Below are 15,978 nucleotides of genomic sequence, written 5' to 3'. Positions count from 1 at the left end.
AAATCAGAAATACCCTCATGGGTACTTATTCATTTATATTGGATTTTGAGGCCACCTGACTCCAAAAGGACTTTGGACAGCTTACAATTTTAAAACAATACATAATGTAAAAGAAAAATATGAACAAACAAACCCATACAAATAACCAGAAGATCAGCATGAGCTCCACAAACTGTTAGGCCCAGCCCAAAAATGACAAAGAAACAGTCCAGCCAAGTTCAGTTCTTTTATTGCTTACACCATATAGACAGAATCTTGCCAGACTAAATCTGTAACCTAGTGGATATACCTGGGAGATTCTAGGGAGTGGGTATCCTAAATCTCTTCCTCTTCCCACGATTCAGCTCTGGACTGTGTTGTCTCTTATCTCGCCCCCCCTTCTTGGAATGTGCTCCCCCCTTCTAGAGAACCTGCTGTGTTACTGTAGCCCAATCACATCACCTCCCCCTTCGTAAACATTTTCCATCACACAGATACTCTAAAGCCAGGGACAGTGTCAGATTTTCAGAAACTTATGGAACGTTTGCTTCTTCCCGGTGGATTTAATTCACTTTGCTTATAGTAAGATTGGAATGCAGTTATGGCAAAGAAGTTTGAAATTCTGACTCTTGCAAGGAGCCACTGTGTCATGTTATTGGCTTGGAACAAATCAACAGTTTAAGTGCGCTAAGCGTTGGGGGTTAGGATAGCATTTTAATTGGTTGAAATATTAATGCTTCCTGCTTAGAGACAGAAACAGTCATGACAGTATTGTATAAAAGTGCACAGTTCTTCTGGCTCTTAATTCAGCTACATATCTAAGCAATAAGGCACATATCTATTCAACTACATATCTGTGTCACATAGCATCTCTGCATAGCAAGTACATACAGATAAGTGACTTTTTGTTCTGGAAATCTGTACTGAAAATAAACCAGTAAAGGTACTTTCTTTTGCATAGATTCCAGATATATGGACTTCAGATCCCAGAATTCCATAGCTAGCATAGCCATTGATAAGAATTTTATGAGTTGAAGTCCAAACACCTGGAAGTTGCCAAGGTTGGAAAACACTGTATTAGACAAAATAAGGAGCTCAGAGTTTCTTATATGACTCAGATTTTGAACCTAAAAGCAATTTTATATTAATCTGATTAGCAAACAAGTTACTACTATTGAAATAAAGAATGTTTATACTAAACATATATATCTACTATATTATATCAGGGTAAAATACCAAAATAAATTAAGCGAATCACACGGTTAAGTGAATCCAGCTTCCCCTATTGACTTGCTTGAAGCCCCCCAGGAAGGTCGCAAATGGTGATCACATGACCCTGGGATGCTGCAACTGTTGTAAATACATGCTGGTTGCCAAGGTTCCAAATTTTGATCATATGACTGCAGAGACGCTGCGACAGTCGTAAGTGCAAGGACAGGTCATAAGTCACTTTTTTCAATGCCATTGTAACTTTGAGCAGTCGTTAAACAAATGGTCGTAAGTTGAGGACTACCTGTGAATTGGCAGATATGGTGATAGAAGCCCAACATATCTGGACGGGATCAGGATGGCAAAGGCTGACATAATTTTTATCCTTGTCATTGTTGCCTTTGCAGTAAACAAGTGGGATGAGAAAAGAGTGTGAAGTGTTTCATATACTTTTGGTCAGCCTTGTAAGCAACTGCATTAGTGTACGGTATTCCTTGTTTTCAGAATATCAAAAATGAATACTTTATCTTGGGAACATGAATAGGAAGGAGCTTATGGAAAAAGTCACTTGCTTTGCAATACATTGAACTGCAGGCTTAGCAAAAATCTCCTGAGGGACTTTGACACCAAGAAGCTGTTTTTGGAGGGAGAGAGGTACAATATTCAGGAGGGGTTGAGAAAGTCACCTGCCATTAACATCTTTTTCTCTCAGTTCTCTAGTTCCTAAAGTTAAGATTAAATGCATATATCTTAATGTTCATAATAAAAACCCAAATACGTAGAATGGTTTACTTAATGGTTGCTGATTCTGCTACTAGATTAAATATTTCCATCAATTTAATGCTCTCATTAAATTAGAGAAAGTATGCTGTAAACAAATTTATTTGTAAATGTATTATTGGTACATTTTAGGAAACATGTAAGTTTTTGACTAAATTTATATCCTTTTAATTAAAACTTTATTTAATTGTTTTTTTAAAAATTGCTCTAGATTCAGCAATGGGAAATACTCTTTTGCCTTGCACAGTTTGCATAATAAATTACAGTGCCCACAACTTTCTATAATACTTGCCCAACTACATCCCATGTTATAATTAAAAAGTGCTTCTCTGGATGTGTTGAGTTTCCTAGGTATAAAATAGTATTTTGACAAAGAAAAAATGTAGTATTGCTTTGATTAAGCTGCTGACAAAAAAAAGTTATGCAGATGAACTATGGCCTTTTAAGAGCAGGATTAGAACCATACAAATTTGGGTAGAATAGGTTTCAGTATAGGTTATTTAAATAAAGTAGGTTTGCTCTTGTTATATTTAGATTGATGCAAACTGGAAGGAAATTAACCTTATTTAATTATTTGAAAGCCAGTTATAAGTGGTATATATTTTTCTAAACCGTATTTTCATAATTAAAAATTATGTTCCAACTTAGTTGATTTTAAGAATCAGACTTTAATCACTCTCAACCAGCCAGAAAAGTTTTGCTTTAGGGCAAAACTTTCCAAGTCCTACTGTTTTCTCCATCAAAAATGATTTTTGTTTTATTGCAGCTTGACTTATTGTAGTAAGGGTCAGATCTGTAGCCTGCATTCAATCTGTAGGCATCCTTTATGTGATCTTTGAATCTCCTTGTTATTTAGCTACCAAAGGACAGTAAAAGAAGTAAGAATAGCTACATTTAACATTGCTAATTGTGGTGACAATTTAGCAATTTGGTTCCCATTGCTTCGCTGTAAAAGGAGTCAAATTTTTGTTTCCACCATGTATTTCTGATGGCTTATACCAGCACATGATAAATCTCTTGGGCCTAAAATATTATCCAGCTCTATGTTAGGCTGTGAGAGCAGAATTGTGTCAGAGAAGAGTTATTTAGGGATCCATGACCTTTATTAGCCCAGATGCCCTTTCAAATGTCCTGAGATCTTACGGAAGGTTTTGTTGTTTTTTAAAGGGATGCCTGGGTGGATGCTGTGTTGTTAACCAGGTTTAGCCAGTGTCAATGACGTCTATGGACGTCATTCTGACTTCTGTCTTTGAACAGATATTAGAATTATGTTGATTTGATTATATGTTAGTGAAATGGAGGAACAAGCAATGTAAAACTTTATACTATTCTCTCAGTTGTACAATAATTCATTTTATATTACTTTGACATTTAAATATTTTAGGCTTTAAAGATGCAGTTGTCTGAAATACTGTAGACTGGTGAGTTTTTTATTTTCTTTTTAACATAAATCTCATTTTGTTTAGAAGTGCAGCCTGATCTCTTCAAAACATTGTGGTGATGAACTTGAAATTCAAGTTATGAAACTGTGTTGTAGCATGATCTCTAAAGTAGGTCATTGTGACGGGGAGTAGTCCAAACAGCCTGCTGGTTGCTAGAGCAATGGCCTATTTAAAAAACGTTCTGTTGATTCATATTAAAGTAAGCCTTTAGAAATCTGGTAAATAAACTGGATAAGAGATACACACCAAAGGCGATAATAGTAAAAGTTTATTAAACTGGCTGTCTTTCTCTAGAAACATTTAGGAACTTGAAAGATGAAATGGTATATCTTTATCTTATTAGATGTTCTTTTTCTTCATAGACCAGTGAAGCATGGTTGTGTGCTGCATGAAGAAAAATTATCAATATAACATAAGTATTCCCTTTAGATAAGTAACTGTTCCTAGCTTTGACTATAATCAATATATTCCTTCCTTTACCTAATAATAGAAATTGTTGCAAATCTGGTTTAAGATTACATCTGAATTTCTAGACAGCAAATTCCCAAGCAGTGGAATTAGATTCATGGTCGACACTTGCATCGGTTTACCTTTTTAATATCTAGTCAATTACAGTACATTAAAGCAGGCTTACAAATTTCAACATTTGTATTATTATGAATTAGTAAGCAAGTACTTTAATCGAAAACCTAAATTGGCAGCTAAAAGGGCAGAGATGGGGGGGAGAGATAGGTAGGTAGGGGTAATTGAAATGGAGGCAGTTCACGCAGAGCAGGAGAACATGACCATAGGACATTTTGACAATCATAAGTAGGAGGACTAGTCATAAGTCCATTTTTTTAAGCACCATTGTAACTTTGAATTAATGGATGTAACCCAAGGACTACCTGTACTTTGTATCCAATATAGGAAGTACTAAGATTTTTATGTCACGAAACCATTGAACTGATAAGGTAATCCTTGCTTAGCGACCACAATTGGGCCCAGCAACTTGGTTGCTGAGCACCACAGTTGCTAAGCAGAAAATCACGTGACTGTGACAGGCTTACAACCTTACTTCCCCTTCAGTTGTTAAGCAAAGTGCTGTGGTCGCTAAGCAAAAAATCACACGATTGGGAGTTATGATTTTACTTCCACCTTCTCTATTAACTCTGCTTGTCACAAGCCAATTGCAAAGCATGTGAATGCTGATCACGTGACTGAGGGATGCTGCAACAGTTGTAAATGCAAGGATTGGTCACAAAGGTTTTTTTTAGCACTGTCCTAACTTTGAAGGGTTGCTGCATGAAGCACTTGATAAACAAGAACTACTTATACATTGGTGTAGGTTGGTTTGAACTGCAGACAGAAACCCAGGATTTTACATTTCACTAGTCCCCATAACCCCCTCCCCCACCAATAAATTGGTGACTGGTAGATGATATGGTAGCTGAAAATAGGTCCACTCTCTTTCCTGGGCTGAAATAGGTAAGTCATGACCCTCTAGAACTGGTGCTGCTTCCCCCAGCACCCCTTTTTGATTTTGATTTTAAATTAGCAATCATAGGTGCTTGTTTTCTTTTGGTAATTTAAAAAGACTTTTCTATAGCAAAATGATGCTTATTCCCAAGTAGCAAACTAGGGCCAATTTTTAAGACAATAAAGGTCAATATCTAAAATTGAGGTCTGTCTCTAGTTCTCTCAGAACAAGCACAACATGACCTAAAAGCTAAGCTGGAAAACCTTAGATCTTTATTGGAATGCAAGCTCTTTCTAATACGAATTCTCTACTTGAAAGACCAGGTTAGGGACAGATCATATGGAGAAAATCTATATGGTTGCTAAGAGTTGACTACGACTTCGTGGCATATTATCAGTCATTCTAAAATTACCTCTCTTTAGCTGATAGAAGAGAATTTAAAAGCTACTGGACATATTTCTTTGCTTCTCTTGTGAATCAAATAAATTTTTAAAGAGTATTTGAGCAAAAGAAGCAGAACTGTGCTTCAGATTAAACTTTGCTCAGACCAAGTTTTAATAATTAGATAGTGAGCAATTACAAATTGCCAAAATCTTGGAAAGTCCTATGTAAGAAGATTTTGCAAAGTTTGTCTATGCTGCAAGATTTTACCTAATTTTTTAATTAAAAAAAAAGGCAAGTGAGCACCATCTAGTGGTCCCACATGCCCAAGCAAAATGGCTGATAGGAATGTATTGACTATTTAAATGAAAACTATTGAAAGCAGCCTAAAAGGGGGGGGGGGTTGCTTTTCTTTGGAACAGATAAAGTAAGCAATCTGAAAACATATCTTAATGTGCAAATCCATTCCTTTCTCATTTGAGGGAACAATGTTGAAAGCTGCCCTTTGCAGTTCAGAACAAACTTTAGTTACCAAGCAACAAGTATCAGTACTTTGCTCAAAACAGCAAAAGAAAACATTTTAAATTGCCTGCCCTTGCACATAAGAGAATAATGGAGGTCTTGTAGGCCTAGGCATTGCTCGTGTTATCATAATGCTAACTGTGGTTTTAGTGTTGTATCTGAACTGGATTATACGCCATAATACAGTGTAACTGAAATGCAGTAATCAAAACTTACTTTTGGTGCTGAAAATGCTTGGTGAAAGAAGTAGAAGAGAGGTCCCATCATAATATTTGAATGAAGATAGTTCTTAGGAAACTGCTCTGCTTTTTTGATTGCCAGCAACTCCTACCATATATTTAAAATAATACTGTTACTTAAGTGCAAAAATTTGTCAGAATCCAAGGAATAAAAATGGTAGAGCTGCAGTATCATTCAATTTGCAGGATATAATAATTAAGCTATATTGGCAAAAACTGATTTGTTTCTTGAAGAAATAAGTCCATCAAAAGACTTGGGATTTTTTTCCTGTGAAATAACTTGTTAAAAATAATAAAATCAGCAATTATTTCAGAGTTTCAATAGAGTTTTTAACAACCATATCAGTACAGTCTGCCTTTTTCTCCCAAGAAGAAGACATAAAGATTTAACAATGTAATATTTTGTATTTATATTAATAACAGCATCTGTTGAGTTCATATATTCTTGTTCACAGGCCTTGATATATCTGTTAGAAATTATAATCAGTGTAACTCTATAACTTCCTTCAGGAAATCTGAGTTTATAGAAGTACTTGTTGGTGGAAAAATGGGGTTGGGAAGAAATAAGGGACAAAATATGTTACAGAAGTCAGTTTTGAGTATTAATGGGAAACTCTTGGGAATGGAGGAAAAAAACTCAGAAGCCTGATTCATCTGTCAAGTGTTTGAATCTCCCTTTTCAACTGGAAGAAAAGTAAAGAGTACTATTTATATACATTTGATAATTGTATCAGACCTGGATAACTATAATATTTGAAGTTTTCTGTCCTTTGTTAGTTAATAATTGAAAAGCTTTACAGGTCGTCATATAGAGTTTGGTTACTTATTGTATTCAGGTGGTATACAGACCACCATGAGTAGGATCAGGTTTTTCTTATATTTGATTTATATGTTTCATGGTTTTTTGCCTATAACTACTGCTGCTATAGTTCTAAATATAGTTCTATTATATTTTCTTTATAGCTATCACTTCTCTTTCAAACATTTTCTGTCCTCAGATTTGTGGAATGAGGGAAAATAATTATTTTGGATACTTTAACCAACTTTAAGTGAAATTCTTTAATACAGTTATTAAAATACAATCTGCCAGCTATCAAAATTAATCAGTGGCTACCTGTAGTTTTGAAAAATAAAAAGCTTACCAGGTCTATTCAATAGAAATACATGAACAAATGCCATGCTTAATCCTATAACATTTTTATAGGATTAAGCATGGCATTTGTTCATGTATTTCTATACTAAAAATAGTACAGTATAGTTGCACTAATTCTGATAATCATTTAATATTTTTACATTTGTGAATCAACAAATTTAAAGTACTGCTAAAATTCCAATCATAGATACTGTATTCAGCTACAAGATGTTCTTGGTTCTTCAGAGATTCCAGTCTTGATAAAGTGACTGTTTTTCCTATTTTGGCCATCACGATATTTTGCAGTGAATGATGTATTTAACATTTTAGTGTTGCTTATCTTACTGAGAGAAAGTAAGCTTTGGGACATTAAACTTTTTTTATAGTGCTTAAAGTAATAATTATGTCAAGAGAATAGTGAGTTGTTAGAGCAAAATCTTATACACAGATACATAGAGATTTATTTTTATTGTCATTAATATCTTATCACTATGTGAGTATCCTTCAAGTTTCCCAAATCTATTGTGCTGTTAAGATAAATTGTATGTTCAACAGCCAATGTTGGACATATTAGTTCTCTGAAAAAGTATTTACCACTTTTTGAATTTTTGAAATTGATTTTTTTGGATATCTTTCTTACTGAAGGTTATCAGAGCTTCATATGGATTCTAGTGATTGATATTGATATATAGGGAGTCTAAGTGATAGATTTGATGCTTGTTTTATTTATTGCATAAATTCAGCCAACATATAATGTGCCAGTGTGAAAAAGTAATTGCACCATAGTTCAGGCAAAAGGATAATTGTGTACTTTGTCACACAGAGCTGTTTTGGTTTCTGTCATCACAGTGAAGGTCTTGCCACACAGATTCTAGAAGCATGCTTTGCCCTACTCAAAACCCTAATTTTTTTAAAAAATGAATGCCTGTTACTTTACCATTTCTAAAGCTCTAAGGTTCTGTTGATTCTGTCTTGAAACCGAGACATAGTCTTCAAACAGAGGAGATAGAGGCCATTATGAATCTTCCCAAGAGTGGCCACCCCTTACTTGTTACTTATTTATGAAATTTATCTGACTACCTGAAACCAACCAGATTCTTCAGTGACTTATAGAATTTATATACAGGGAATCCCCGGGTTAAAAATGCCTGGGTTACAGACAACCCATAGTTAAGAACCCATAGTTAAGAATGGAGCCTATTGTAGCAAAATTAAAATTAAATACACAATGGTTCGAATTCATTACACAATGGTTTGAGTTCATCACACAATACTACTTATATAGTATTATATAATAATACTGTTCCAGCTTACATACTTAGGGTCAGATCTTGGGAACAAAATTTGTTCTTAAACTGGGGACTACCTATAGTAAAAACAGAATACAAAATCAGAGTAAAATTAATCAAAATAGCTACTAGAGACTCAAATTATAAAGTTACAGAAAATGTCTGTAGTTAATTCTCAAAGGCCCCCTGGAAGACCCATGTTTTCATCTGCTTTTGGAAGGTAATAAGGGTAGGGGGCATATATTCTTTAGGGGACAAGCTATTCCAGAAGACGGAAACTGCCATAGACAATACCTACTGTTGGAGGCCCTCATGCTATACCTCCTGGCAGGTGTAAACTTTTAGCTGGTGCTCCCTAATTGTCTGGCAGATCAGAAACTATTGAGGAAACATTGTCCCTAAGATACTTGGGTCCCGAGCCATGTAGGACTCTATAAATAGTAACCAATACTTGAACTGCATCTGGAAACCTATTGGTAGTCAGTACAGCTCCACAGCACAACTCTAACATGGCAGAACAACAACTGAATATGAATGCCACAGTGTTCTGAGTTTCTGGGTGGTCTTGAAGGGCAGCCCCATGTAGAGTGAATCACAGTAATTTAATTGAGAGATGACAAAGATATGAGTGATTATCTTCAGTGCATCCTGTTCCAGGTAAAGTTGCAGCTGGCACACCAGCCAAAACAACAAAAAGCCTTCCTGGCCACAATCTCTACCTGCTCTTCAAGCAGGAACCATGAGTCCAGGTGGGTCCCCAGATTGTGAGCCTGCTCTTTCCAGGGGAGCATAACTCAATCAGGAGCCAAGATGGTACAGTCCTGGAATCAGTTGCCTCTGAATCAACACCACTCAATCTTGTTTGTGTTGAGTCTGAGCTCCTTTTACCTGTTCAAGCCCTGACAGCCTCCAGACACCAGGTCATGACTTCCACCACATCTCCCAGTGGGCCCAGGATGGAGATATATAACTGAGTGTCATCTGAATATTGATGGTACCTCATTCCGAACAGATGGGTGATCTCTCCCATTAGTTTTCATATAGATGTTGGGCAGGATAGGGGAAAGAACTGAAGTTCACATGTAGACACTTCATAGTGAGTCCAACCTCACCCCACCCCACCCCACATTTGCCCTCTGGACCTGGCTGCTCAGATAGGAGTGGAACATCATAACATTGTGTCTCCAACTCTCAGCTTTCATAGCCATCCAGAACGATACTGTGATGAACAATACTGAAAGCTGCTAAAAGAACCAGGAGGACAAGGATGATCATACCACCTTCATCCAAGCCCCACTATAAGCCATCTATAAGAATGACCAGTGTGGTTTCCATCCTATGCCCAGGTCCAAACTCAGATTTCTAAGAGTCCAGATAATTTGTGTCTTCCAGAGCCCTCTGTAACTGCATCCTCACCAATTTCTCAATGTCCTTCCTCAAAAAGTGTTAGATAGGATAATAGGTATCCAATTTTGTTGGATCCAGGTCTAGCCTCTAAAGGAATGGGTAAAACAGTACCTCTTTTTACGGGGGGGAAACAAACTGGCATTTCCCATTCCCTTGAAGCATTGACTATAGTCTGGATCCCAGTCCCTTTCCTGACTGCTTTAATTAGCCATGTAGGTATTGGTTCAAGCCACAAGTCACAGAACTAAGATTGCAGAGGTCTCTGTCCACTTTCTGAGGATCCATAGGTTCAGAAGCTTCCAAACCAGCAGCACAAGATGTCAGCTCAGTAGATTCTGACCACCTGGCTTCCAGCTTGAAGTGAATGAAAGCCATTTTATCCACATTTTGCTCAGCTAGGCAGTCACAACTTAAACTGACTGGATCTTATGGCCCATCTTTTCCATAAGGGGTCTGGGGTGCTTTAAACAGTGTAGCTGGCAAGCATTCCATGGACACAATAAGGGCAGAGAAGCAGTTACACTTTGTCACCTTAACTCTATTAAAATCATTAGAAAATCAAATCATCTAGGACATTGCCATGAATTGCTGAACAACATCCAGGGATTTGCTGGCCTCCCTTGCCTTGGCTAAACTCTGTTCATGACTCCACTGTCAGTAAAGTGCATGAATACTGTTTTGTGCTATTTTTGTTCATAATTATTTTATACTATGGATGTTGAATTTATTTTCAATAATACAATTTTTAATCAAAATGTATCTAATTAATACTTTGATTCTGGAATACATTTCTATATACTTATTTTCATATATTAATCAGAAAGGAACACCTTCAATTTCTTCAATTCCAAACCACTTTTCAGTTCTACCTGCATCGAGTACTACTATTTAGGCTGATGACAGCTCCTACAGAATTTACCAAATGTATGACTCTAGTTTCCTATTATAGATAATCAGCTTCTTGGATCTGCTTGGCAGAATTTTGTGTTAATAATGGGGCAAACCTTCATTTCTAGATTAAATCCACTGCAATTCATACATGTCTAACAGCATATTCTCAAACCCATGGCTTCAACAATGGCAATGGCAGCCTTTGTTCATTTTCAGATGCCAACTGCAATATTGGTTCATGAGGAATTTCAGGTGATATTTTTGGTATCAAACAGATAGTTTCTTCTTCCGACTACTTAGTCTGATGGATAAATCAACTTTTGTTTCTATCACACAACCAACCTGGAGCTTGACCACCAATGCCTCCAAGATCAGATGGAAATTCCTTGCAAGGATCTTAGAGTCTCTGAAATTTGAACTCCACCAACTCACATCATTGCCTTCAAGGCCTAATAAACATTCCAGTTAATTCTCTCGGGCTGAATCATGTAAATAATATCAGACAGTCATAGCATTTTTTAAAAAAAATTCAACACAAAGAGGAAGCTATCCACAGATGCTAATTCACTTTATCTAACCACTGTGCTTTCTCAACCTTGACAAAAGATGTGTGGACTTCAACTTCCAGAATTCCCCAGACAGCATAGCATACCTAGCTGGGAATTCTGCTAGTTGAAGTCCACACATCTTAAAGTTGTCAAGGTTGAGAAATGCTGCATTAGACTTAATATTTTTGTACAACAGCAGTTTGCTAGACAGCACACTTTAGAATAGTGGAAGTTCTATGAGTGTTACTGAAGAATGTTTAAAAAACAAGAGTTAAATCAACATAAGCAGCAACATACTATGAATAGGGAGCACACTGTTTCAGGGATGGGGTGAGGGGAGATAGAAGAGAAACAAAGAGCTCTTTCTGTGACAAGCATAGGTGAAGCCTAATACATAGTGGTTAACAGTAAGAAACTTCCAATTAACATTTTTCTCATTTTTAAGAGGATAACAAAATTGCAGGAGTTTCTATATTGTGTTTTTAATGTACATTGACCTGAAATAGTTGGAATAGCTATATATCATTATCACAGTTTGCATACTCTTTCAGCTTTAGTCCTCCAGTTGTATAATGGTAGCATTATTACATCATCTTTGACAGTGTCTCTAAGGATTTCTGAAATATGCTATGAAAGCTGCATGCATGCATGGATGCACACACACACACACACACACTCTTAATATATTTTGGTGTGATGGCTGTATAACAAAAAACTAATCTATATAACCAAGATAATAGATTATGACTGATTATAACTCCTTCTGCACAAATCTTGCCTTTGCAACATTTAAAAAAATTGTCTTCCTTCATGTCACCCTCCTTATAGGTTTCTCCTTCAGTGTCTTGAGGACTTGGATGCTAACCTACGAAAACTCAACTCTCGTTTGTTTGTGATTCGAGGACAGCCTGCAGATGTATTTCCTAGGCTTTTCAAGGTAAGTTTGGATTATTTGAAGAGGCCTTGAAGCAAGTACAAAAGTATTCACAAGATTCTGGAGTATACAGTACTGTGCAAAAGTTTTAGGCAGGTGTGAAAAAATGCTGTAAAGGAAGAATGTTTTCAAAAAAATATATTGTAATTGTTTATGTTTATCAATTTACAAAATGCAAAGTGAGCCAACAGAAGAAAAACCCAAATCAAATTAATATTTGGTGTGACTACCCCTTGGCTTCAAACCAGAATGAATTCTTACACTTGCACACTTTGTACACTGGCACAAAGTCAGGGATCTTGTAGGATTAGAATCAGGTGTATGATTAACCAATTATACCAAGCAGGTGCTAATGATCAATTTCATATGTAAGTTGAAACAGTCATTAACTGAAACAGAAACAGCTGTGTAGGAGGCTTAAAACTGGGTGAGGAACAGTCAAACTCTGCTACTAAAGTGAGGTTGTAGAAGGCAGTTTCATGTCACAGGTCATACACCATGGCAAGACTGAGCACAGCAACAAGACACAAGGTAGTTATACTGCATCTGCAGGGTCTCTCCCAGGCAAAAATTTCAAAGCAGACTGGGTTTCAAGATGTGTTGTTCAAGCTCTTTTGAAGAAGCACAAAGAAATGGGCACCATTGAGGACCATAGATGCAGTGGTTGGCCAAGGAAACTTAACGCAGCAGATGAAAGATACATCATGCTTACTTTCCTTCGACATTGGAAGATGTCCAGCAGTGCCATCAGCACAGACTTAGTGGAAACCACTGGGACCCAGGTATACTCACCTACTGTCTGGAAAAGTCTGGCCAGAAGTGGTCTTCATGGAAGAATTGCGGCCAAAAAGCCATACCTCCAACATGGAAACAAGGCTAAGTGACTCAACTATGCATGAAAACATAGGAACTGGGGTGCAGAAAAATGGCAGCAGGTACTCTGGACTGATGGGTCAAAATTTGAAATATTTGGCTGTAGCAGGAGGCAGTTTGTTCGCCGAAGGGCTGGAGAGCCGTACAATAATGAGTGTCTGCAGGCGACAGTGAAGCATGGTGGAGGTTCCTTGCAAGTTTGGGGCTGCATTTCTGCAAATGGAGTTGGAGATTTGCTCAGGATCAGTGGTGTCCTCAATGCTGAGAAATACAGGCAGATACTGATCCATCATGCCATACCATCGGGGAGGCATGTGATTGGCCCCAAATTTATTCTGCAGCAGGACAATCACCCCAAACATACAGCCAATGTCATTAAGAACTATCTTCAGCGTAAAAAAGAACAAGGAGTCCTGGAAGTGATGGTTTGGCCCCCATAGAGCCCTGATCTCAACATCATCGAGTCTTTCTAGGATTGCACGAAGAGACAGAAGGATTTGAGGCAGCCTACATCCACAGGAGATCTGTGGTTGGTTCTCCAAGATGTTTGGAAGAACCTACCTACCAAGTTCCTTCAAAACTGTGTGCAAGTGTACCTAGAAGAATTGATGCTGTTTTGAAGGCAAAGGGTAGTCACACTAAATATTGATTTGATTTGGATTTCTCTTCTGTTCACTTACTTTGCATTTTGTAAATTGATAAACATAAACAATTACAATATATATTTTTGAAAGCATTCTTACTTTACAGCATTTTTTCACACCTGCTTAAAACTTTTGCACAGTACTGTATGTTCAGTGATATACTTGCCAAGCAGAGATTTACGTGAACAGATAAAACCATCCTGGATTTTTGGTTTTCAACTTACTTGAGTACTATGGTTAAACATAAAAAGCAATCTGTGTAATATTTATTGGGCATACTCAATGGGCATAATTTGGCCTTGCATCACAACATTGGGAATTAAAAGTAAAAACCTAGTCAAATTGCTTAGTTTTTAATTCTTTATCTCCAGTACAGTTTCATATTATTATGTGGTCAAATATATTAAACACAAATATTTACTATCTGATTTACTAAGATAAAGCAAAAATCTAAGCTCACACTACCTTGTTGCCATAATGTGCATTCATGGGGTCCATGTTTTCTTTTTGTTCTAGCTTCGTTCTTTCAGCTTATTAACTCTTGACAAAATCTCTTCAGATCAAGGCAAAATTAGAGTACATGTGCATGCTTGTAAAAGAGGGAAGGAAAGGCTTAATTGCTTACAATCTAATTTTATGAATATGGCCATTTTAAGAGGAAAGTAATAAAAAGTATAGCTTGGAATCTCAGGGCGATCCTGTACTGATAGTGAAATGTACACAGTAAAATCCATGTATCTGTTCAGTGCCTTTTCCAGCACTGTTTGGAGAGAAATGCTAGAAAAGTTTGAGACTACTGTACATTTTAATCCAGTGTTCATTTTATGGGGTCCAGTTCTATTATTTTTGAGAGGAAGGCTAAAGACCTTCCTCCAGCTTGATTAACATCTTCTGTGGCAGAATTCTTGGCCTGTATATGGAGAATACCGTATTTTTCCGACAATAAGACGCCCCCATGTACAAGACGACCCCCACTTTTCCAGCCCAAAATTAAAAAATCAATATTTTAAAGATAGTGCAGAACACATTTTTATTTAGTAATTAGTTAACATTGACCTGATACACTCGGTGGGAGGAGGTCCAAACTGTCTCTCTGCAGCTCTATTTCCAGGCTCTTTTGCTGAACTGATTACATTCAAGCACGAGTGAAACTGCAGATAGCTTGTCTCTGCAATCAGCCTTCCTCTAATTGGTTTGTTCAGCATCAGCTGACGTCAGTTACATCAGGGTCATGATTGGAGGAAGTCTGTTTGGGAGACAAGCTATTTCACTCGTGATTGGAGGCTAGCAATAGGAGGAAGCCTCTCTGCAGAAACAAAGTATGGGCAGTTTGGAACCGCGCGATTCTCGGCTGACTTCCTTGAATAAGACGCCCTTCAGTTTTTAGGGTAAGGATTTTAGAAAAAAGCATGGTCTTATAGTCGGAAAAATACAGTAATTTTTCTGCATTTGCTATGTAATACAACCAGCCATTTGTATTTATGCATTCAGAATATGTTAGTATTAGTTATTCCCTCTTATTCCTTGACCTGGAACAATAGCTGTTTTAAAAATATCATTATTTGAAACTATAGGAATGGAACATTTCAAAACTTTCTATTGAATATGACTCTGAACCATTTGGAAAGGAGAGAGATGCAGCAATTAAGAAGTTGGCCACTGAAGCAGGATTGGAAGTCATTGTACGGATATCGCATACTTTATATGACTTAGACAAGTAAGCTACCAATTTATTAAGTGTAAAACAGAAAAATAATAAGTAATCATGCAGTATGGATAGATACTGATAGAGGATAGAAAATAATACTGAATCCAACATTTTCTATTACAGCATTTTTTTGTAGAAATACCACTTTTTGTTAAAATATATCAATTCTTAAAATTATTTAGTAGCATAATGGATGGTTTGTAGACATTTATATTTGTCTATGAAACTTGTATACTGCTAATTTCAACAAATTGAAATTAACAGAAAACATCCATGATAAAGAACAATAAAACATCCATGGTAACAGAACTCAAACAAATGCAGCATTAAAATGGCCACAATAGGTTTGAAAATAAAATATTTTAAACATTAGAGATGTGAAACAATAACAGAAAACTTGGGGATACTTGTACACTGGGGAAAAGCCCTATGGAAGAGCTGTCTTTAGTTGTTTCCTGAATGTTGTCAGAGAGGAGGCAAGCCTGAAGTCAGTGGGGAAGCTGATTCAGAGAGCTGGCATTGCAACAGGAAAGCAGCACCT

The 15,978-nt window shown here is 36.8% G+C and overlaps 1 protein-coding gene across 2 annotated transcripts in view; it reads left to right on the top strand.

Annotated features, from left to right (window-relative positions):
* CRY1 (cryptochrome circadian regulator 1) overlaps window positions 1–15,978 on the top strand; it is a 42,716-nt gene that overhangs the window by 4,931 nt on the left and 21,807 nt on the right. For both annotated transcript variants that reach the window (XM_025169289.2, XM_007432368.3), the window contains exons 2-3: window positions 12,107–12,215; window positions 15,304–15,446. In XM_025169289.2, the coding sequence (XP_025025057.1) occupies window positions 12,107–12,215; window positions 15,304–15,446 (252 nt within the window). The remainder of the gene's footprint in view (window positions 1–12,106; window positions 12,216–15,303; window positions 15,447–15,978) is intronic.

This window comes from Python bivittatus, unplaced genomic scaffold (genome assembly GCF_059951505.1).
Source record: "Python bivittatus isolate LINGU-HERP-01145 unplaced genomic scaffold, Pbiv_v1 ctg000330_np1212, whole genome shotgun sequence".
NCBI lineage: Eukaryota > Metazoa > Chordata > Lepidosauria > Squamata > Pythonidae > Python > Python bivittatus.
The sequence above is the reverse complement of the archived record's forward strand: the minus strand, read 5'-3'. Positions and strand labels throughout refer to the sequence as shown.